Here is a 15,454-nt window from a genome sequence, read left to right on the forward strand (position 1 = left end):
GTTATTGCTGTCTTGGTTCCCTTGGGCTGCCCTACCTGTCAGACATTGTGTCTCTGAAGGTCAGTCTGGAGGTAGGTTGCAGAGTGTTGTATGGGGCTTGGAAATATGCATTCTGCCGTCTGGCTCTAATAAAAGGGCGAGATGTGAGGCAAAGAGGATTGTGCAATTCAGTATGATATATATAAGTAAGCTCCTTAACTGCAGGAATTAGTGAGGAAGTAGATTAGTCCTGAGATTACACCAATACCAGAACTGTCTATCCTCCTTCAGGTTCAGAGCCATGGGAGACATGAAGAGTAGTCAGCATGAATCAGCCTGCAATTTAAATTTAAAGTAGTAGTAATAAAGAGTCTAATTTGGCAAGAACGTTAGTGGATTATTTGCCCCAGACTCATAGGGCTGTGCTTTTGCCTTGCTATTTCGGTTTTTGTAATGAACATGTGTCCTCAAGTGTTTCTGCCATTGACCCTATCTCTTTCATTATAAACTTCTTTTTCCTCGGATTACTGTTGGTGGTGTTTGGAGGAACTAGTCATGATATTGTTGGGGTTTGACTCTGGCTGGCAGCTAACCCTTCACCCACTTGCTTGGTAACCCACTACAGCAGGCTGAGGGAGAGAACTGGACAGTCAAAACTGAGAAAAAAACTCTAGTGAGTCAAGATAACAACAACTTAATTCATAAAAGGAAAAAAAAAAAGTAACATATTATGTAAAAGCACTCACTGCCAGCAGACTGATGCCCAACCAGCCTCCAAGCAAAAGCTACTTGGGAGAAACCGCCCCAGCTTCTATGCTAAGTATGACATTGTATAGTATGGAGTATGCCTTTCATCTGTTGGGGTCAGCTGTCCTGGCTGTGTCCCCTCCCTACCCTGCTGAGGGGCAGAGTGGGAAACAGACAAGGCTCAGTTCTGTGCAAGCACCACTCAGCAGTAGATGAAACACTGTTTTTTAATCACAGTGTTACCACATGAGCTTCTATAAAGAAAATTAACTCCATTCCACCATGAACAAAACATAATGCCACTTTTTTTTTCAATTCACCCCAAGGCAATAAATGACCAACTGATGAAAAAAAAAAAACTGATAAAAAAAAACCCCAACAAAATATTATGTTAGTATCACCTACTCATACCATGTCTACATAATACAAGATTTTAAAAATTCATTGTAAGGACTGTTTCTGGCTTTTGTTTGTATTATGTCCATTTTGCTCTCTGTGCTTGAGGATATTGGCATTGTCACTGAAGTAAGAACTCCTGTTCCCTCAGTAAGAGCAGCAAACACTATTCTCTCATTGGATTCCATGAATGAAACAAACTTGCTTGATTTATGAATATATTTTTCAGCAAAACTGAAATAAATTTTTGTAAATCTTAATGCTGAGGTCTCTAAAATACTGAGAGGAGGATGAATTTTTATGCTGGTTTCTCTATATAACTGCATTATTAACTCCAAATGAAATATTTTCCTAATAATTTGAGGAGGTTGCTCAGTTCTCAGATGGTCATGCTAACTGGTTAGGGTAAATCCTTACAGATTAGGATGGTGGTTTCAGTACCAATGAAGCAGGGAGAAGCAGCATGTGGTTTATCTGTTCTGATTAATCACTTATTCAGTTGCTACAATAAATTGACATGGAAGGGGGCTGGGGGAACTGAACTGACACAGCTCTGGCTTTGTGATTTGAGTCTGATCTTTAAATCTTCCTGCACTGGTCAGCAGTGGTCCGGGCTCTGGTTTGAGAGAAAAAAATCAACAAAGGATGTACAATTAGACTTTGTTTGCCTTTTTTTCAAGGTCCTTTGGGCCAAATGCTATACCTTTTTTCTCATAAGCACTTCCGAGTTATCCTGCTAAAATAATTGGAAATTACTTAGAATTTTTGTTTAATTTTAAGGAGTCTGGCTGTATAAGTAATTCAAAGTATTTGAAATTGTACACATTATAGCAAAAAGCAAAACTGCCATGCTTTATGACACATTACTTGAGAAAAAAAATACTTAGTAGGATCATATTGAACTAAAAAGTTTGGAATCATTGCACATAGCTTAAGCACTACTCAAGACTTCAAGTTTTATATAGCCTCCAGTGTTCTTACACTGGTTAATGTAGATAGTAGCAGGAAAATATTTGCTACAGCCTGTGGAGGCCTCAGGCTGTTGTGTACATAAGATCCTTCATTTTGCTTCCTCTATGCAGAGCAGGAAAATAGAGATCTTTTAATCAAGACTCAGGGCAGAAGTAGAGAGTTCCTGAAGAAGAAACTTTTTTGTCTTGAGCTGTAGTCTTTGGAATGTTTCAGGAAATGCCTTTTGAGTCAGGCATCTGTGGAAGAGAAGGAAATTTTAGGTATTTCATATTTATCTATTGGACTTTAGAACAAGTTAAGTCAATGAAAATATTGGAGGAAGTTTTCCAGTATAGCTTCTCTTCTGTCAGGTATTAGAATACAGTTGTCTTTATCCTTTACTTTAGTGGGGACCTTTTATGTCTTCTACCACACTTCTACAATGAGCAGGAGGGTAGAAAAAGAAATTTTATGATCTAACGAACCTTAACCTTAACTTTGCCTAAACTTTAAACCAGAGAATTTTTTTCACACCCTTAGAGGCCCTAAATAGTTTTATAGTATGGTTGAAATAACTGAGTGCAACAAGCTGAAGTCACAAAAGAAGACAAAAGCCAAGCTCATCTGTCTTAATGAGCAGGGAGATGGATGAGTCTGTGAACAAAGAACAATCCCAGTAAGAAAAGAGCCCTTGCTCTTTGGAAAGCCTTTGTGATACGTTAGCTAGAATAAGAGGAGTGCTGACTGATCCCACATATCCTTGATCCTTAATTGAGCCTAAGCCTTTCCAAAGGTCTTTAAGATATTGTGTCTCTTTTAATTAATCTGTTTTCCTGCCTTAGTAATTTCAACATAGGAGATATATGCTTTAGGATGTTGTGATAACTACTTAGGCAATCAGAAGACATTTTCGCCTTCAAGGCATTTGGCAGGTTCTTGCAGTTTTTCTTATCTTACTGTTGACTCAAGAGATTATCAACCTATTTTTAAGAACACTTACCCAGACACAAATTGAACCAGGCTTGTCAGCTAAGATAGGACAGTAACAGAAATCTGTGATTTCAAAGGGGTTTTGTTCAGGAGGAGGGAGGGCTCATGTTTACTGACTCTCTACCCTGTTTCACTGCACGCAGCTGCAGGATTCAGATTCATTGCAGAAAAATTCAATGCAGCATTAGTAAGTATGCGTCCTGCTGTCTAGAGCCAATGCTATCTCAGCCTTCAGGTGTCATCTTTCTATTGGGAGCAATAATTTGCATGTCTAAATTCTCAAGCAGAGCCAATTTCTACTTCTTCCGGTTGGACTCTTATTCCAAAAGTCTAATGTAAACGTATTTGTTAGTCTACCACTTGTACGTGATAATATTTGAATTGACTTTACAATACATAATAGTGAGAATTACTATTTTGGGTATTTTTCCCATCCATATCTGTACCTAATATGACTTGTGATATATATAATTATTTGCAAGAATGATCAGTGTCGTTCTGACTCATCATTTATACCCACTGAATTCTTAGCTTATCAGAATGACCCAGTGAACAGGTAGAAACAGGATCAACATTAGCCCTTCTGACATCATGATATTGGTTTAGATATCATAAACAGTAAATTTAAGTGTAGGAATAGTTTTAGGTAAAAAAAAGAAAAATTAAATTATTTTCATTTTACAGAAGTACTTATATATTTGAAACAATAGAAATAAGGTAAGAGCAATTCTAATAGGAAAAATAGAAATGCCTATTATTAAATTCTAGTCATACAGTAATCTCTACACAGTATGTGTAAGGTAGAGGAAAGGAAGAAAAAGGTTTTCTTGATGCATGATTGCATATTGGATTATTTTAAGTGACTGATTCTTATCCAAGGCTACTTCAGTATCATTTGTGGCTTTCCAGATGAGCTCAGTAACATGCCAGATTTGATTACTGTGCAGTAAGACAGCATGACTTACACTTTTATAATGAATGTACTCACTGATTAATGGTTCATTGTACAGGAAGAGCTCACTGCCGTGCATGTATTTCTTACTGCAATATCTTTTTATTAAAGAAGGATATTTGGATTTTCTGATTTCCATTATTTGATCTAGCAGTTGCTAGTGTAGTGGCTGACCTGGCTTTTGCCATGGATTCTCAGACATTGTGGAGCTGACTGGTTTGAGTTTTTTTAACCTGTATGTACTTTCTACGCATGAAAAAGTGATAAAACATTAGACTACATAAACATAATTAACAAAGTTGCTTTTAGAGGAACCTCAATCTGATATTTAGACCTGAAAGTCTGCCTTTTTAAGCAACATTCTCTCCTTCTTTAAGCATTGATGCTGTGGCGTCTTAAGTTCTAGATGTTTGTTTTTTTTCTGTGAATGAAGCTTATTTTTTTCTGATGTGGAGGAGGAGAATAAGATCAGTAACTACCCCATCTGAGAAAGAGCACAAAGACTGGCAACGTGTAATTAGAGAACTATGCAGCCTAACTGCTTTCACCAATGACATCTTTAGTTCCCTATGTAGCAAATCTCTGCCCATAACCCAAAATGCAGAGTGTGTGTGCAAAATTAAACTTCTAAATGAAACCTCAACATCTAACATTGCCATTTTCATATGCATTTTTAAATCCTATAAATATTTTGTTTTCTCTAAGGATGTATTTATGGTGTAGAATGGACCTCTATGCCTGAGTTTAGCCTGAACAGACTTTTGCAATTTGATCTTGGAACTAGCTATGTTGGATGTGTTACCTCAGACGAGGCATGAAATCCTCCTACAAGGAAGGGTGTCTGCCATCCAGCATCCACTGCCATCCCAAGAGTCACAGAAGGAATGTGGTCTTGCCATCTTTTATTCTCCGGTTCTGAATGTAATGCCATTACTGTTGCCAGATATTTGTGTGATCTAGTCATAAAGATTTGGATCACAAAGGTACAAACTGATGGTCCTCTGAGATCATCGAGTCCAGCCATTAACCTAGCACTGTGAGTCCCCCATGAAACCATGTCCTTAAGCACCACATCTACATGTGGTTTAAACACCTCCAGGGATGATGATTACACCAGTTTCCTTGGCAGCCTGTTCTAATGATTGACAACCCTTTTGGTGGAGAATTTTTTCTAATATCCAGTCTAAACCTCTCCTGGCAGAACTTTGGGCTGTTTCCTCTTGTTGTGTCATATGGTGCTTGGAAGAAGAGACCAACCCTAAGCTCCTTTCAGGTGGCTGTAGAGAATGATAAGGTCTTGACTGAGCCTCCTTTTCTCCAGGCTAAACAACCCCAGCTCCCTCAGCCTCCCTGCTCTGGACTTGCTCTAGCACCTCAGTGGTCAACCAGAACTGCACACAGGATTTGTGGTGTCCTCACTGGTGCCAAGTACAGGGTGGCAATCACATCCCAGGTCCTGCTGGCCACACTATTGCTGGTACAGGCCAGGATGCCATTGGCCTTCTTGGACACTTGGGCACACGTGGATTGCGTTCTGATGGGTTCCAGGTCCATTTCTGCCGGGCAGCTTTCTACCAGACTTCCTCCTCACATTATCCCTGTTCCAATGTGGGGCCTTCCCAGAGGCCACGGGGAGAGCGCAGCCCCGCCGGGCTCTCTGCCAGGCCGCAGGGCCATCCCTGCCGGGTCTCTGCTGCCCCCGGCCCTGCTCCCGCTGTCCCCTCGGGGCTCGCAGGGCTGTTTCTCGCTCGCTTCCCCTGGCTCAGCCCTGGCTGCCGGGCAGCGTTTCGCCCTCCCTTGCCCAGGCTTTCCCCGGGGCTGAGGGGCTCAGCCGTGCCCTGCGCTGGGGCCGCTGCAGCCGCTGGCACCGCCTGGGGCCGGCCCGGGCAGCCCCGGGCGCTCGCAGAGCCAGCACCAGGACACCTGCACCCAGCTGGGGAGAGGATGGTCTCGTTCAGATTTACAGGGTTGTTGGGTTTTTTCGTTAAATTGAGATAAAGTTTTTAGATGCTCTTAGAAGAACAGGAAAAAAAAATTAAAGGGTCAAACTCTAGACAGAATTTTGCTGGCAGTTTGGAATATGGGAAGGCATGAATTATTTATGTCTGACTTCCCAGTATGTTCCCAAAAGGCTGGTAGTATTTTCCCTGTTCATCTGTCTATGATCGCCTAGATTTTAATTCGGTTCTCTCAGGAGCATGTTTATGCTCTGACTTACAGAATTTCAGCTGTGTTTTTGTGACACAGATAGAAAATAGTGTTGCTGTTGCAGAAATTAAATGTAGCCAAGTTACATCTAGCAGTTTGTCAGCTATGGAGTACTCTCTTAAGCTGCTTAGCTTTTCTTTTTCTTCTTGTACTCTCTCTAATTTCCCCTTTGTTTTTGGTGCTAAGCTCCCAGGAGTGTGGGTTAAAAGACTATCAGCCACCTTACTTTATGATGAAAAATGAAAAGTATTGGGGTGGCTTTTTTAGAGAAGGGAAGCCAGAGAAGAAGGAAAGGTACTATGGTCATTATCATTATGTGGGAAAATACTATCTTGAAGACAACTAGTGGAATTATTAGGTTTTTTGTACCCATCTTGAACAGTGGAGGAAACAGGGAGATTAAATGTATTATTATATTAAACAGCAAAGCAAATTTTCTACTGCTAAGGCCAGTGGAGCCTGGAGCAGAGGGAGGTGGCTAAGAGAGGCTGCAGTGAGAGAGGCTGTGCAGGACTGGTTCTGTGTGTTAAATATGTGAAATGACAGGAAAAAAATCTGCCTTGTCTAGAGATTTGGTAGTGGGCTAGGGGTGCAGAGGCTCATTTCTACCGTATTTTTTTGTAATTTTGTGCCAATTTGTTAAGTTTTTAAGTTTTAAGTCCCTCTGAAACCTGAGAATACAAAATTTATTATGCTGAAGACTGAGCTAAATTAAAAGTTCATTTCTGAACAGATGTGCAAATGCGAGTGCTTGCTATGATGTTTGCTGTTGAAACATTGTTTTATGTTGCTGAGTCATGCTTTTTTTTAAATCTACTGTACCTTCAGTACAGTAGTGTCTCTGTAGCTTGTGAAAATTCATTGTGTTTCCTTTCTGTATGGTATCTCTCATACAAATTTATGTAATGAAAAAATAACTGTTAGAGTCTATAATGTTAACAGTTCAGCTGGATATCACAGAGCTGTAGATCCAGGGACACTGGGCTACTAAATGCTATTGGCTGCAGCCCTTCCCCTTGAAGAACTGTAGTAACGAATGAACTCATGTGATAGATGTTTGAAATTACATTCTCTGTCCAGAAGAAATATTTCAATAGGGGCACAAAACATTCCTTTTAATGTCAGAGACATTTATTTTGATTTCTCTGTTTCTAGGTGAAGAAGAAATGTGCAGCATGCTTTTTTTTTTCTCTTTTACTTCTCCCCTCTTTTAATATCTACATTTTAAAAAAACCCAACCAAACAAAAATTATGGAAACATGCAGTGGTGACAGCATATATCTACTTTCCAGATATTGAGCCTATTTGAAGCAAGTACAATTTATGACAGTAGTTGATTGTGTAATCAGACTTTTTTTTTCCATTTAAACTTGCTTGCATATGTAAATTACTAAAACAGTTACTGAAATGTTCTTTAGTGAAAACAAATACTTTTAAAAAACTTAAGGCCTAAAAATTAAAATTTACTGAAATTGAATATAGCCTTAAAGAAGTTAACAATAGCAGCAGGCAGCTGCTGCCCGTGTCTCATGGACGTAATAGTGTTGAACTCACATAAACTTGCTGTTATTGTACCAGTAGCATCTTTTTGGCCACAGAGCGGCTTCCCTGTTGGCCATGCAGCCCTGTAGTCACTCCCAAATAAAGTTTAAACATTCTGGAGCGTTTACGCTAGGGCAAACATTTTGTCAAGTCCTGGACTCCCAGTCTCGTTTACTTTGCTGGGTTTTACCTCCTCGGGCGGATGTTGTTTATGAAACAGCCGGTTCAGCAGAGCCTCCCTGCCGGGGGCAAGGCAGCCCTGGGGGAGCGTGGGGATGAGCTGAGCAGACCAAGGGCTTTTCCCAGAGAGCTTCCCCAGCACTGCCCCGAAAGCGGGGTGCACCAGGGGGTGTGCTCCCAGCCAGGGAGCCTGAAAACTTTTCACCAGGCGCCTCATTCACAGCTCTGTGTCCCTTCCCAGCCCAGCGCAGTCTCGGGATGCAGTTCTTTGAGCCTCATGCTGCTGTAGTTCCGGTGTCTCCGCGGTGAGCTGCCCCGAACGGGAAGCGCGGCTTCCCTGCGCCTGGAGCGAGCGGGACTGCTGCGCTTGTCCTTGCTCATGTGCTTGCATCCCGTGGGCTCCTTCAGACTTCATAGGCCGCACAGTTGATAGCAATCGCTGTTGCATTACAGCGATTTCTGCAAATATCACTCTACAAAATTAACTGTTAGGCAACAAAATCAACTATTAGGCCATTTGTAATTTTTTTTCTACATAAGTAGCCACACCAAAAAGAAAACTACTTTTATTTCTATTATGATAGTGTAATTATTAATTGACTAAGAAAAGAAAATAACGAGATAGTTTGAAAGCAAGAATAAAGATTTACATGTGTGTGCCTACATATCTTTTCTGTGGTGCTTTACAAGACAGCAGCAAGTTTAATTGCATGTCACAAGCTAGTTAAATTCCTATAATAGAAGCCAGTTCTTTTGTTAAAAACAAACAAACAAAAAAACCAAACCAACAAAAAACCTCCAACAGAACAAAACAAAACAAAACAAAAAAAACCCCAATAAAATGTAATCCAAGAAGTCCTTTTAGATTGAGGTATTGGAAATGTTAAGAAGTTTTGTTGGGTCTGCTTGTACTTGTGATAGAAGAAGGCAGGTATGACCCCCAAGGTTTTCTGGTTTAACTTAAAGTAGTGTTTGTGTCTGAAGCAAGGGCATTACCAGAGCCAAAGATTTGGTATTTACCATTGTCAGCAAGATTTGTTTACAAAAAGTAAGCTGAATGAAAATATGTAGCTTCTTTAACTAAAATTATAGATAATCACATTCTTCAATATATAAACTGACATAGCCTGAGATTTAGGGAGCTTTGTCTTCTAACAAATAACTGGCTTTTAAATGAGTAAACTGTGTTTTCATGTTTTTGTCTTTGGAAAAATGCTACCCAGCTGGGCTAGCTGTGTCTTCTTGGGCAGCACTGTGGCTTCAGAGATCAAGCTTTATAGAATGTCATTTTCCCTTCTTTTAGAGCTCTAATTTCCATGGCAGACTGATGCAGGGATGCCTGGTATGGGCATTGAATTTTATATTTGTTTTTTACCAACTACCCTTTCCTACTGTTTTCAGTCTTCTCAGTTCTTCCAGAAAAAAAAACTGTATTATTCTATATTTTAGCAGAATAGAGCCAAGGCAGGTGTTTTGCTTCTTATGCAAGTGGTGACTGCTCTGAATATCCCCACTGCTCTTTATGAGGCCTATCCAGCTGGCAGCCTGTGGGCCACTTCTCTCTTGCACAGAATAATTCTGGCCAGCTCCCACATGGACATGATTTCATCCTATCGTGCCTGTGCATAACCATGCAAGCTGCCTCTCTGCTCCTTTACTTCTGGAATGTGGCACAATGTGTCTGCCTCTGGAGATGTGCCTATAGTGACATTTAAACAGAGATACTGCACTATAGCTTAGCCTTCAGAAAGATAAATCATTCCACAGTCACACCACTGTTTTGCCCTCTGAAAAGAAATGCTAGAAATGCCTTCAAATGCCAAGACTCTTTTTCTTTCTTTTTTTTTTTTTTTCTTTTTCTTATTGGTAAGAGGTCTTAAAAATGGCTTAACAATTGGTGTGCTGTTTTTCATAGAAATACTCAGATAAAATGTTGGCAAAATCACCTTCTAGACTAGAAGAAAAGGTATGAAAGTCACCTAGGCTTAAAATATAATACATGTTAAATAATCATGTGTGTTAGCAAGTAAACACTAGATAGCTTATATTTCTCTCATGTATCATTTGTTGGGTTTCTGTTTGCAAAGCATTTCATGATTCATTGCTTTCATGATACTATAATTTTATGTTGTGTGCTGCCACTGGAATACCATACAAAAATCACAGCTATAAATTATTTGAATCCTCCCAAATGTACTGATGGTAACTATTTCAGAGTAAGACTGGGAGATAAATTAATATTTTTTTATTCAGAAATTGTTTATATTTTAAACAAGTGATATATTCTACAGTACAGAACAGAAGCATATTCTCTAATTTTTACTTTAAATGAATGTTATTATTTTTGTATTTATATGAGTCTGATATTTATCAGGTTTATGATAACAAGTCCATTTTTCTATTTTTCCATGTACTGCAGAAACTATGCCTGTTCCAGACCAGCCCTCGTCTTCTGACAAGACAAGTTCCCTTAGTCCTGTGTTGAACACATCCAATGGCGATGGTTCGGAAACTGAGACAACCTCTGCCATTCTAGCTTCAGTCAAAGAACAGGTAGGCAAGTGATGCATCTGTTGGCTGGAAAACAATAGTGTGATTTACTGGGGTTTTTTTTAACAAATGTTTCATAGCTGGTATCTGAATAATTTAGTTCACAAATGCATATTGCAAAGAATGGTAACCATTTCTTCATGCCTTAGTATACTTCTGTAAGCTTTCCTACAGTAAATTTGATACAATTGAATTGCTTGTTTTATTCTCCACTTTTACATTTTACTGTGGATGGTGGTTTTCTGATGTTTCTCCTTTTGTTGTTGGCAGTCTGCATGTGGAGTAGACTTATGTAAGAGTTATAGACAAATGAATTATGGAGAAGATGTGTTATTATATAATTTTTTGAGGATTAGTAAGAACCCTAGGATTTTTGGGGGTTTTGAGGAGTTTTGTGTATAACCTGATGTGAGATTATTTCAGGGCAAAACTGGGTATAGATAGAGTCACACAGTTTCCGATGATTAAAACAAAAATATTAGAAATTTTCAAGGAAAAGGTCTTCAGTGTGACGGTCTGCTTGATGCTAATAAGAGAGGTTTGGACATTTTAATGTACATTTTTCTGGGCTGAATGTCAGGGATTTTGCTTTTAATGCATTTTTGTTCTTTAGGAGATGGTTAATATTTCAGTCAATGCAAACAACTGGTCTCTGTCGCTTCCTCCTTTGGTTTGACAAAAACAACAGGAATTCCAAGGAGAGACATTAAAACCAGCTGCTTTTAGGCAGCTTTTTCCTTGCTGAAGGTGTTTAAATTGGTTCTTCCTTCATCAAGTACTGATATTTCTCTGCCAAAGACATTAACTCGTTCTTGATCTAAATTAATGCTCAAATTCAGCTTATGGTATCTCTCAGCACTGTAGTAATAGCTCTTGAGTCTTAGAGATCTTACAAAAATTATTACATCGCTCTTCCTTGGTTTTTTGGTATATGCCAGTTCTTTCTTTTGGGTGGTAGAGGGTAGTCATATATTCTGTTTTGAAAAGAGGAGTGCAAAAATGAAATGTTATAATGTGGAGTTTTGTCTAGAGATTCATGGCACATTGTTGGAATTGAAAATTGCCCATAGTTTAGATGTTTGTGTTCTCTTCCATGTCCATGATATTTCTTGGTTGTTTACCAGTGTTTCAGCCTGTGTCACTGCATTATTTTGTAAAAAAAATACCTGCCTTACTTCCTGACTCTTTGATAATGAAAAAGTGTACAGGGAGATTACATAGATAGAAGCTATATCTGTGTGTTGGAATGTGAATCATGGTATGGAATAGTGACAAGAACTTCTCTGTTGTTTGGTGTTGTGATTTTCACTAGTTTATACATGGTTATGTGTTTTACAAATGAACCTCCCACCCGTATAAATCAAGTACCAGAAGAAATTGCTGCTGAATCCACTAGATGAAAAGGATTTCAAGTGGTAATATATTAGCAAAGTTATTTCTGATTCCTGTGAACCACAGCAGAAAGGAGACTGTAATAAAGTAGTTCTGCATTCACTTATCACCAAGAACAGCCTAGCCAGCTAACCTAAGATACTGCTGACTAAAAAGATGTCTTGAACTGTTCTGATACAAGGTACCAAAATTTAACAGGTGTTCTCGTAAGGAAATTTGCTTCTTGGCAGGTATCTCTAGTCAGACCTATCTTGAAGCCGGAAGACTGTACTAAGCTCAAAACCAAGCCATAATAATAACAACAATAACAATGATAATGATAATAATAACAACAATAATAACACTAATAACTATGATAACAATACCAACAATAACACCACCACTACTGCTACTACTACTACCATCACTACCACCACTAATAATAATAATAATAATAATAATAATAATAATAATAATAATAATAATAATAATAAACCGCAACCCCCCACCCCCAACCAAACCTGCTTTTGGCCTTTTTCCCCACAAGATTGTGTGTTTTGACACACTTTCATTATTTAATGTTCCATTGGAAAAATTCTAGGTAATGCCACAATCCTCGTCTTCAGACAGATGAAATACATTGCACTGATTCTCCATTATTGGAGTAAATGAAGTTAAGTTTCTAACTGACTGTTCAAATAGGTAGCCACCTGCTTTTTAGAAGAAGGAAAGAGTTAATTTTTCTGTCTGGTATGTGCATGCTCTTTGACTGTAGCCAAAAATATAACTAGATTTACACAGATGCAGTTATTCAAAAGTACTGTCAATATTGAGAAATTAAGGTATTTTTCAACAAATCAGTCATAATTAGGATAGTTTTCAACTAATCAAGTATATTACATTTTCTTTTTCTCTGCTGAAGCTTAGCTTTAAAAGGTTTCCTTGCATTTTTTCTCTTGGAACACTTGGGGTAGCTTCATGTGTTACTTCTCATGAAATAAATAGAACATTGTTACTGAGAGATGGCAATAGAGTAAAATGTGGTATCTGTGATACAGAAAAAAGTAAAAGGTGTTTGCAATCTTTGAAGAGGAAACATGAAAGGCACAGAGAAGGGGTAATAAATGTTGTATTTATTTGTTTTACTTGAATCTCCTGCATGAAACTTAAATGATATATTCAGAAAATTTAAAGTTTTGCTGTATTTAGTTTGGAAAACACATATCCCTGTGCTGTCACGTTTTGAGGAACTGATTTATTGGGTCTAAAAAGTTTATTGGGGCAAAAAATTGTGCTTGATATGTCAGATGTGAAGTGACACACGATTGTCATGACTCAAGAAGATTTAGCCATATGCTTTTCAAGCTGAGGGTATCTGTCAAAAGAGGAATTTTGCTGTTGAGGAGTTAGGTTGATTTTGGGAAATGCAATGCAAAACTCCTTGCTTTGAAATCCAGGCCATTTCATTTGTGCTTTACCTCTGGACAAGTGTGCTGATTCATATTTGGGTGCCAGACTTCAGAAATGCTATTCAGAACTGATAGATATGGAACTTGAATGCATTCTTTATCCCTTGCTGTGAACTTTCTTAAGGTTAGGCAGCACTGCTGGAGGCAAGGTCAGAATCATTCACCATGTGTCTTAGAAACCATGAGATGCCAGGCAGTGACCTATGGCTTAGCTGTTTTTGAGCAGTCCTTATGAAGAGAAATAGTAAATACCTTCTGTAGAAGTGAAAGTTGCTGGTTTGGGTTTTGTTTTGTTTTTTGTGGTTTTTTTTGGTTTTTTGGTTGTTTTTTTTTTTTTTTTTTGTGGTGGCTTTTATTTGTTTGTAGTTTTTTTAGACAGTATGAAGTTACTTAAAGAGAAATCAACCAATAAAGACAAAATTTTAGTTTTCCATGAAATGTATGAAGAAGAAGTTTTTTTCTTTCTTATGGTATACTGGCAAACACCTTTGGCCCAATGCTTCATAGGTTTTAGAAAACATAAGGCCATTTTTCTTTGCATTTTGTCATCTGGTTTGGTATCCGTAAATGGGAAAACTTCTGCAACAAAAAAGTGAGATATTAGGACTCTTAATTTATGTGATAGATGCAACTATTTCTGCAAAAAGTATGATGTACTTCTGGTTGGGAATTTCCACCTGCAAAAGAGACTTCTGAGCCCACTTGATAAAAAACATCCTGGGAAGAGAGCTATTGTTGATGCTCTTTTGAAGGTGGAAATAGCTGCTGGGGAGCCTTTTGAGTAAATATGTAATGAAGCTGATGCTTTTCCTGGAAGTCTCCAGGCATATGTGGTTCACAGTATTTGATTCTTGGCATACACAAAACTGCTCCCTTGGAAGCTGAGCAGGATTGCAGTGACCTAGCAGAGGCTTGTTTTGGCATATTTTATTTTTATAGGAACACTTGGAAAAGATGTGATAAATTAATTTCCTAGGAGTAAGATCCATCTTAAAGTATGGGCAGCTATTTTCAACTCAGAAATAGTATCATACATCGCTTTTATTTTCTTTGTGGCTTTAGATTCCTTTAGCATCTTAGTAGCAGGCTGTTTCAGAGAACAGCTTTCACTTTCAGAAAACTTATTCAAAGAACAAGTTGTGCCAATATTAATATTTCTTTTAAATCTTTTTATATATACCTATTTCAAATAAAGATACTTGTTTCCAGTTGCACCCTTTCAAGAAAAACATTTATACTAATCCTTTTGAAATATTTCTCACACAGTTCAAATGAGTATTGATTGATATGTTCTTTAAATCATATTGCTGATTCCAGAGAATACAGAAGTCTGGCTTTTATGGTTGCTGGTGGCTGCTGGGTTTTTTGGGGTTTTTTTATCTTTGTAAGATGTGTTTTGTTCCTAAAATGGCTTATGCTGCTTTTAATATTTACTATGTTTTTCCACAGAAAGCTACTTGTTTGTCAAGAAATTACGATTTGAAACTATATTAAAATCACATACAGGGCAATAATTACTAAGTGTTATTATTCATGTCAGTATTAAATGAGGGCAATATATCTGACTTAAGTAAACTTTTACATTAGGTGATAGTACACCTTGTGAACTATCACAGGTGTATATGTATGTACAGTTATGTATGCCATGCTCATCTTATATAGGTACGTGTGAGTAAGTAAAAACTGCAGTAAATTTTTTTTTCTTTGGTCTGCCAGGTTGTGTTTCTTTTGTCTTTATATCATGATTGAAGTTTTAGGGAAAAAAAATCATATATATAGATGAATGTTTTAATTCAGACTATTTTTTGAGGTGTTAAGTCCAGAAGAGATGTAAAATCATCTAGTTTTACCAGCAGGTCATAACATTTCATAGGGTCATCCAAGTTCTGGGGCCCCCAAATCTGATTACAGAATGACATATGCACTATTTTCCTTAATATAATGCATGCCACATTGTAATATGTAATATTCATCAAATAAAACTCCATTCTTGCCTTTTGGGTACCAGTAATTACTCTAGTAGTATCAAGTGTTCAGCAGGTTTTCTAAATAGGTTCAGTTATGATATATTCATATCTTGCTTCCCCTCAAACAGTAGGCTCTGTTTCTGCCTTTAAAA

The 15,454-nt window shown here is 38.1% G+C and overlaps 1 protein-coding gene across 7 annotated transcripts in view; it reads left to right on the forward strand.

Moving 5' to 3' along the window:
* The window catches only part of CTNND2 (catenin delta 2), a 640,288-nt gene that overhangs the window by 109,757 nt on the left and 515,077 nt on the right, over positions 1-15,454 (forward strand). For all 7 annotated transcript variants that reach the window (XM_038129852.1, XM_038129853.1, XM_038129848.1 and 4 more), the window contains exon 2: positions 10,365-10,498. In XM_038129852.1, the coding sequence (XP_037985780.1) occupies positions 10,365-10,498 (134 nt within the window). The remainder of the gene's footprint in view (positions 1-10,364; positions 10,499-15,454) is intronic.

The sequence above is a fragment of the Motacilla alba genome, chromosome 2, assembly GCF_015832195.1.
Source record: "Motacilla alba alba isolate MOTALB_02 chromosome 2, Motacilla_alba_V1.0_pri, whole genome shotgun sequence".
Classification (NCBI taxonomy): Eukaryota; Metazoa; Chordata; class Aves; order Passeriformes; family Motacillidae; genus Motacilla; species Motacilla alba.